This window comes from Medicago sativa, chromosome 8, assembly GCF_051527215.1.
Source record: "Medicago sativa cultivar Bolivia chromosome 8, Bolivia_mono, whole genome shotgun sequence".
Lineage (NCBI taxonomy): Eukaryota > Viridiplantae > Streptophyta > Magnoliopsida > Fabales > Fabaceae > Medicago > Medicago sativa.
Genome location: NC_140756.1, coordinates 83,910,387 through 83,919,948, shown reverse-complemented (window position 1 = coordinate 83,919,948; position 9,562 = coordinate 83,910,387). Strand labels below are relative to the sequence as shown.

Here is a 9,562-nt window from a genome sequence, read left to right as displayed (position 1 = left end):
TCGATTTTAAGTCTTGTGTGCCTTTTTGTGTTTTGTTTTAGCTCATAAGCTTTAAATAAAAAGCACACATCTTTACAAGACTCAAAACTTAATTCAAAAATTAAGTAAATTTTTTAATGGTTTGTTTGCATTTGCGGTGAAATTGCTTTTCTCGCGTCCTAAAGCATACTTGACCGTGATTAGCTGAAGTTAAACATTATAGTTTCTCATCAAATGTGCATAAACAAACAAATAGGTACTAAGTGGAGGAGAATATGAAGAAAAAAAAGATTTTCTTTTTCTACTAATTATTTTTTTTTGACAAATTTTCTACTAATTATTTAACATGCAGAGTTCATTGCTATAAAACTGGAATAAAATACATTGATCGAACTTGATCCAAAAAAATACATTGATCGAATTCAAGGCAAGTGACCTCTATTAGACTTAGAAGTGGTGTTTTTCTAAAATTCTAAAAAATACAGGTGTTATCCTAAAAGTCTACAAAAATGCATTGATCAAATTTTTGACAAGTGACCTCCATTGAGGGGTGCTACCCAGAGACTCACATCATAATAATTGATTTGATTAAAATAGAATATTCAATACTATATTTAAGTCTAATATTTTTATACACAACTTATTTTCTTAATAAATTGTCATTTAGTCTAACAACCTCTAAAAAAACCAACATATATAAATCACTACTTCGCTTCTAAAACCTCATTTAGTTTTTTTTTTAAGGGAAAACCTCGTTTAGTTAACATTAATATACTTTTTTTAGTAAAAAAAATACATTAATATACTTTTTTTTGTACGGAATAGTATATTTATCTCGCTAACATTTGCCCTATGCTGACCATATTTTACTTTTAACAGGTAGGTCATGTTAGATTCAATGTGATGAGATTAAAATGTAAGTTAACTTTTATTCCAAGACTCAACTCGTAAATTCCCCTATGCCGACCATATTTTACTTTTAACGAGGTAAGTCATGTTAGATTCAATGTGATGAGATTAAAATGTAAGTTAACTTTTATTCCAAGACTCAACTCGTAAATTCGAGTGAAGTAAGTAATTTTTTTTATGAAGAATACTTATTAAAATCATCATTTTTGTTTATTTTTTAATGTATGTTGAATGGTCAAATATAACGGTTGTGGGATGGAGAGTGTAACACATTTAAGTCTCGTTTGATCTGTGACAATATTTTGTTTTTGCTATCGAAAATATATGTTCATTTTGATTTGTTAGTAGGGTATGAAACTTTTGATACAAAATATTGTTTGTGAAAAAGAAAATATGAGTTTTTTAGGGTTAAATATTTTTTAATCTCTATAAATATACCGACTTTCGGTTTAGTCGCTCTAAAATTCTCTCTCTAAATTGTATGGTTTCAATTTTGGTCCTTGTTTCTTTTATAAAAGTTCATGTTTCGTGTTACGAATGACTTTTTTCTTATGACATAATTGATAATACTTTAAAATATCATTAGTTTATTAAAATAACCATAACTTCAAATTAAAGATTAAATTGTTGAAACTCGAGTTTACGAGTCGATTCCACCTAGGCAAAATGAGTTGAGGTAAAAACTCAATTTTGACAACCTTGTTTAGCGATCGTGGTCTCAATGTCTAGTTTGTGTTAGGCAACTAGACACACATTATTTAACTTTTTTCAGACTTTTAGTTTCTCGTCTCATTTTTGGATAATGTGGTATATTCATATATGTCATAAACAAATATACCACATTATAAAAAAATGAGATGAGGAACTAAAAGTCAGAAAAAAGTTAAATAAGAGTACAAAAAACTAAAAATGAGATGAATATCTTCCAAGAATATCGAGAGCATCTGAACACAACTTCTGAAGAATGCATGTATAAGGGCATTTTCCAACAAAGTTATTCAATCCATGTATGCGAGTACATTTTTTTATTGAAATATATTCGAGTGTTGATTGAAACATATCCAAATGATATTTATTATACCATGTGTAACATTTAAGGCCAACTTAATTTTGTGAATTCTCGTTTAGAGAATTACTGAGAAATGTTAACATTTATTGAAAAACGATCAGAAAATCAATAGGAATGAAAAACAATGTCCTGATAAAATAAGAATGTTAAAGTAGGTGTAGTTTAAGTAAAAATTAAATTAAATTGTTTTATAAAAAGTAAATAAAAATTTGAAGCTGATATAACTTCAGATTTTACCCCACAATAAGATTGACATTAGATTCTTTTCCATGGTTTTGGAGTACATGGTTGATATACACAATTCTTGCATATTATAGAAGCATAAAGCTAACATCGAGTCTTACAAAGGAAAAACTAAACCTTAAATAACTCGAAGAACGCAATCGGATGCCCTTAAATGAAGCTTGGCATTCTTCTACATGATACCTAATGGGTGGGAAAACTGACAAGTTAGGCTTTCCGAAATACAACACGCCTTTCTCGCTTGTACTCTACTTCGTCTCTCTGGTGCATGATTAGAAGGGCTCTTCTTACCTGAAATGTTGTTATATATGAATGAATACGACAATAAAAATATATACATGTAAGCTTTTGGGTAGAAGATTGTTAACAACATGCTTGAGTATAATTCAAGAGAAGAAAAAAAGGAACACATAATGACTTTAAGTTGCAACAGTTTTGAACAGTGTTACGGTTCATTCAATCCCCTTTGTCGCTGCAACAATGTGATTTATTGTTCTGTAGTCTAAATATTTTTGGTGTTTGTGTGCTTATGATGGGCAAAACATCAGCTAGTTTCTGAAAGTCCCAACATAACCCCGTTTAAAATGTGTATCTTTTAAAAGTTTGAACCAAATGGCGTCACCAAATTCTGGTTTATAAGCTATGACTTTCTTCTCAGCTAAGTGGCTAAGTAGTACTTACAATAGATTCATTCATCCCCATTCTGCCGAGATCATCAATCAGTCTTCTTTCTGATATGTGGTTCCCAATCCCGATTCTTCTCTTTATCTGAACTTCTGCTTGCTGCTCAGTGCAAATAAATAACTAATCAGCATATGAAACCTATATGGAAGGAAAAAGAGAAATGAACTCATCACACGACAAACCTGTATCTCACGGGCCATTTCAGGTGAGAGATTTATCTGTTGGTTTATTCCAGACTTAGCTGCATCCATTGTAGACACGGTGAAAAGCCTTATGGCTTCTTGCACATTGTCCTCGGTAGCATGATTAGATCTGGTAAGAGTTAATTAAAGAGGTGCATTATGACAAAAAAATCATGGACCAACAAAAGAGCGGAAAAAGGCACTCAAAAAGAAAATCAAAACTATGATTAATGTATTAGAATTTATTGATTTTCTTTAAGCAATGCATATTAAGGATTTTACATGCAATGGTAGAATTATGTAACCCAAAAACATAAGCTTTTAAGGCTTATTTATGTCCATAACTATTGAATTATTGAACCAATTGATATAGATATACAAAAAGACATCTTTTTAGATTGTCTGTTGAACCATGAATATAAGACATTTTTTCAGATTTGTTTGTCCCTTTTTACAAGTCTTTTTTTAAATTGTCTATACATTAATATTTTTCTTTACAAAAATATCCTCTTACGCATGAAAAGGACAAAACTTCTTTTTTCTTGTGAAAATTGGTTGACTGAGTACAAAAAGAAAGACATTGAAATTAGGGTGACAATAATTACAAGGGCAATCTTGGAAAACTAATACAAATTGTTGACAAACAAATTAGCCACCTTTCCAAACAAATTTGGATGACCCAATACATTATGAGCCTTATCAGATAATGAAACTGCTAAAACACCATATTAATCAGACTATGTGACATCCTCCTATAATCTATATCAGTCTGTGTTTTGAAATTTTTATGAAAATGCACAAGGAGGTATGGACAAAAGGTGCCTAGAAAAGAATAACAGCGATACTTACAGTTTCATCTTTGCAAGTGACTCACTCAACCTTACAATAGCTTCCAGCTGCCTTACAGTAATTGGTATTGCAGCCGCTTCTCCAGTTTCATTTGCTTGCCGCCTCATATCCTAAAATTTTTTCACAAGAAAAGGCGAATTCTATTTTTAGAAGCATGTTCATTTTATTAGTTCAGCATTCAAAGGAGAAATATAATTGTAAATGACATCCAACAATAAAAAAGGCAAAAACCGATCGGTCTCCAACATCATCATCAACTACTAATAACCATATCGAGACTAGGCTAACATTGCATTTCTACATTAATTTGATAGCATATTCATGAATACCTGTCTGATATTCACATAATTATTTTGCAGCCTTGTTGCTGCAGCTTCCGATAGACGAGGGTGGCATTCAGTTCGACAATATTGCAAGTACCTATTTATATAACAGCTCAAAGCTCATTCTCTCAAATAAATGAAATTAATGAAAAGTTTGATCAAGTTCTTAGATATGACATACCTCTTCAGCCAATTTTCTTCCTTGGAAACGGGAGTCCTGTTCTCGCCCCTCGTTGCACTAGCTGATGAATGAACCTTTATGATATGACTAGCTATTATCTGTAAACCAAAATACGTCAACCACTGACTTGAAAACTATCGAAAACAATTGGACATGTAAAATATATTTATGCATGGTCTGCAAAACTAGTTCTTCAATGCCACACACACAAATCAAGAGGCAAGCTGCATTTTGCTAAATATTAACTAGATAATTTTTTCAAAAAAGTTACTTTAGATAATGTGCATTATCAAATGTTAGCATCACAACACAACAAAATTGACACAGCATTTTCTCACAGGACAAGCTGCATTCAAAGGAAGCAAAAAAAACAGTATCACATGCTGAAAGCTGAGAACGGTGAAAAAAACAGTTGAAGTTACCTTATCTTGTTCGTACATTCTGATGTCTTTCACTATGAAGATTAAATCAAACCTAGAAAGAATAGTTGTCTGTAAATCAATATTGTCCTGTGCAGTCTGTAAATCAAACATTTATGTATCTTGTTAGTCTCTTATAATGATGATATCCTTTTTAAGAAACGAGGAAAAAAAAAAAAAGAGGAGGGATATATAGCAGTTGACCTTAAGGTCATCATAACGCCCTGATGGGGGATTGGCAGCAGCAAGAACAGAAGTCCTTGAATTAAGAACGGTTGTTATTCCTGCTTTGGCTATGGATATAGTTTGCTGTTCCATGGCTTCATGAATGGCAACCCTACATAAAAGATACAGTGAAAAAGTTTAACAAACCAACAATGATAAATTACCAAAGAGTAACAAGAAATGGTTTACACACCTATCTTCTGGTCTCATCTTATCAAACTCATCAATGCAGACAACACCTCCATCTGCCAAGACCATGGCTCCTCCTTCAAGATAAAACTCGCGCTGAAAATGCAAAGAATAACAATCAGAGATTCTCAATCAAGATACGCGAGGCCAATGCAAACAATGCATTAAGTAAAGGACTTACAGTGCTGCTATCTTGGATTACAGAGGCTGTGAGGCCAGCAGCTGATGATCCTTTTCCAGAAGTATAAACAGCAATAGGTGCAGTCTTTTCAACAAACTTGAGAAACTGTAAAATGTAACTGTCAGGCAATGTTGGGAAATGCAAACTACGATGCGAATGAAATAATGGTTAGATTATTCAAAACCGCTAAGCTAAATTGTAAAAATAGAAGAAAAAAATGATAGAGCATTTCATGTTAAAATCTAAGCATTATTATATGTGGTGAAAAAATAATTACATTTTTGGATACCACAAGTGGCACTTGTTTTTAATAACTCAACTGTCACACAGTAACTAAAGAACCATTCTAAAGGAAAAATGCAACAAAAAAAAAATCTGTGACTTTGCTGTAGTAACTAAAGAACCAGTCTAAAGGAAAATTGCAAACAAATAACCTGTGACTTTGCAGTAGATGGATCCCCGAGAAGTAACACATTGATATCACCTCTTAATCTCACCCCATCTGGCAAATGCTGCTTGCAAGGAAATTGACCATATGATCAGCAGCCATGTTGAAAGTTTGGATATTTCCAACAAAATACATGAGTATTCAAAGACAATAGTGTACCTTTCTCGACCCTCCAAATAAAAGACAGGCCATGGCCTTTTTGACATCATCATGGCCAAATATAGACGGAGCAATCTTGGAGCATATATTTTTGTATACATCATGATCAGCTGCAAATTTTTTTGAACTCTTCAATCTGTAAAAGATACCATTATTAGCACCAGGAACATCTACAGATGAGGAATATGTAACAGTAGGAATGAAAATTCAGCCTAGGTTTAAAAATAATTAAATATAGAAGATCATATACAACTCATAGAACTGAGAAATCATAGACGGTATCTAGTATTGAAAGGAAATGACAAAATTCTTAAGACACTGATAACCTAATAAAGTTGGTTTAAAAATTTAGTTTCACGGGATCCACAAACACTGTTAACATTCACTCAGCTAAAACGTGATATTAAAGGAGGCAGCCAACAAGGTATAAAGCAAAGCAGTCAATTGATAGTTGGTGAACACTAACTTCTTCATTTGTAAACGCAGTGGGACCTCGAGACTTGGCTTCATTTCCATCTTCTATTCCTACAACCCTGATATAAGGCTGTCTAACTGCAACTGCTCCTTTGTTGCTGCATAAAACACAGAATTTGAATATATTGACATCAACTGTAGATTGGTCTCATAAAAAAACTGTAGATTGGTCAAAGAAGAAATCTAAAGATGCTGAAAAAAGATGATTAACTCACGATGTAGAAGAGTTGGAGGCCTGAAAAATACTATAGATTCCAACGATTGTTAATCTTGAGCCAGGCACTACAGTTTGAACAAGATGTCGATCAACGGATAGAAGCAAGTTTCTAGGAAGCTCTCCAGTTGGAACGTCCTTCAAAAGCCAGCATAAAGATGTCATGATTATCATTCAAATTGTCTTTAAACCTTTTGTCATATCAAATGTATATTACTACCTCCGGATTTTCTTGCAACTTCAAGGTTTGTTGATCAACATACTTGCTCTTGTCGGGAACAATAAGCCACGGATCAATGGGACAAGGTTCTTCTCCAGGCTACAAAAAAAAAAAACCTTTTATCATGTAAGAGACATCCTCAAAAACGCAAAATAAAGAACAGTGAAGTATCCACTGCAAAATAAGCAAAAGACAACACGAACTAAACCTGAGGAACATGATCACATGAACGTGGAACAACTGCTCCCCCAAGTCCTGGCCGACACGGAACTTGCTTCCCCTTCTTACAATTCTTACATATCAAGGTCACATATGTTGCTTTTGCCTTAGTCCTCGATGCAGCAATTGTTATCCCAGCAATTTTAACAAGCTTCGAAATGTATTGAGCCTACGAAAATGATAAAAAGATAATCAACTTGATGTAACCTCAAATATACCAATCTCTTGAAAGAAAGACAAAAACTCAAATATACCAAATGCTCAAAATTAAATAAGAATCAGCTTGTCCTGTTGCAACTAGCTCAATTCCTAAGCATTCGAGAGTCAGCATAATCAACTTGTTTCATGGAAACTAGCAAATGTCTCAATCGAAACCCCAAGCACTTGAGTTTCAATAATAATCAACTTGCTTTATAGAAACTATCAAATACTATGAAGCCCACACATGGACACAAGACAAAGACAAACACTAACACCAATAATAATTTGTGAAAATAACACAATTGAATGTAATCACATGTGTCGTGTCGACCGGTCACACTTCAATTAAAAGTGTCGGTGGTACAGATATCAAATATCTCAATTGGAACCCTAGCTCCCTAAACAACTTCATAAACACAAAATTAGTTAAAATCAACTCACCCCAAGCGATCTCATCGAAACAGAATCCTCCTTAGAAGTAAGAAGAATCTGAACATCACCAGGAGCAGCATCTTCCATATCACCAGTATCTCCAGCAACCTTCGTCTTCAAACTCACCAAAACCTGCGCCGCCGCAGTTTCAAACTACAAAAAAAAAAAAAAAAATCAACACAAAAATCAAAATCAACAAATTCATCAACTGGAGAAAATCAGAGTTTAGAAGAAATTACCAGAGGAAGAATATCGGCAGGAGCAGATCGGAGTTTAGAAGGAAGATCAGGGTCAAAAGAGTCGAGATCTTCCATATCAACGAGAAGATATTTGGGATTGTGAAGAAGGCTTTCTCTGTAAGGGAAGACATTGTTACCGGTTTCAAAGTTACGGATGAATTCTTTGAATTTTTGGAGGATGGTGTGGTTGGAGATGGTGGCATCGGTTTCGCCGCCACGGCCGTCGTCCCATGAGTGTGCTTGGTCGCTGTAGTATACGCCTCCTTCGTCCCAACCTGACATTTTTTTTAGATCTCTGATTTGGGGTTAGGGTTTCGGTTTTTTTTTTTTTTTTTCTGTGGTTTTGGGGAAGAAATGGGAAGAAGAAGAATAAGAGGGAGGGTTTTGGCGGGAATGTTGTGGCGGGAAAAGTGTAGTGGGTGCGTGGGAGCGTAGGATATCGTGGCGCGTGAAGTACGAATAAAATGAATTTGTATAAATTGAATTGATAAAAATGGGGTTGATTCCCCTAACGTAAATAATTACTAAAAAAATAAAATCAAATACTGATATTTTTTTTGAGAGGTCAAAGATGTATTTTAAAACATTATTATTAATTTATTATGTATGTGTATATGATATCAATAATTTATTTGTAAATTATTTACTTTACATTGTAAAATAATTTGTTCACTTTAAAATGAACTATATAATAAAAATAAGTTAAAGGCTAAAAAGAGTAGAAATTTAAAAGTATATAAAAATATTTAAATGTTTTGATTTAGTCTAAAACTTAACTTTCTTCTTGAGTCACGAGATTAATTGAGGCTTAACCTTTATTTTTAGGAATGAAATTCTCGTCGCACGTTTTAATGTTATAATTTAGGATCAATTTTAAAATTCATTTTTGGTTAAGAGTCTCATCAATAGTATCTTTATGTTCATCTTTTTTAACTAAATTTTTTAATTTCTTTTGAATAAAGAGTGGATATTGATTCGTTACGGTTTAATAACCACTATTACACAAACATGCACCGTAATCTCACACTTTTTTTAGAAGGGAACGGTGGAAGTAGTTTTTTTTTTGAAGGGACGGTGGAAGTAGAGTTATAACCAAGTTTGATCCTTTTAAAAAATAAAACTGAATACATTTTGAATATTAATCTCCACAATAAAGTTTGATGTATAAGAAATTAGTTTTTGGAACCATATTTCTAAGTTTCGGCAATCAAAATCTTCAAAATTAGCTATCTAAATCCACAAAAATATGTTTTTATAATAGGGAAATAAACTTTTTACATCCACAAAACATTACCCTTAATTTCAGGAAGGATCATTTGAAGAAAAAAAAATCGAATTCAAATCTTATATAAAACAATTTTTGACTAATTTTTACTTACCTATGAGCTAAACCCATGATTATCAAAGTCTTCTCTCCTTAAAAACAGAGGGTTGAGATTATCTTCATTTTCCTTTCCATTTATATAGATACAAATGTCTTTATTCACAAATCAAAGTTTAGTGCAAGTGGTTGGTGCATAATG

At 32.9% G+C, this 9,562-nt stretch overlaps 1 protein-coding gene across 1 annotated transcript; it reads right to left on the bottom strand.

Annotated features, from left to right (window-relative positions):
- Window positions 1-2,188: 2,188 nt before the first annotated feature.
- MCM5 (Minichromosome maintenance (MCM2/3/5) family protein) lies at window positions 2,189-8,384 on the bottom strand. Its single transcript, XM_085732708.1, has 18 exons — window positions 8,040-8,384; window positions 7,810-7,953; window positions 7,157-7,336; window positions 6,949-7,047; window positions 6,730-6,866; window positions 6,501-6,612; window positions 6,041-6,169; window positions 5,868-5,945; window positions 5,434-5,538; window positions 5,257-5,348; window positions 5,043-5,175; window positions 4,842-4,937; window positions 4,420-4,517; window positions 4,245-4,335; window positions 3,916-4,025; window positions 3,067-3,196; window positions 2,882-2,983; window positions 2,189-2,491 (listed from the first exon to the last, which is right to left on the bottom strand). Exons 1-18 carry the CDS (start codon window positions 8,319-8,321, stop codon window positions 2,408-2,410), a joined length of 2,202 nt encoding a protein of 733 aa, XP_085588834.1. The 5' UTR covers window positions 8,322-8,384; the 3' UTR covers window positions 2,189-2,407.
- Between the last annotated feature and the right edge of the window lie 1,178 nt (window positions 8,385-9,562).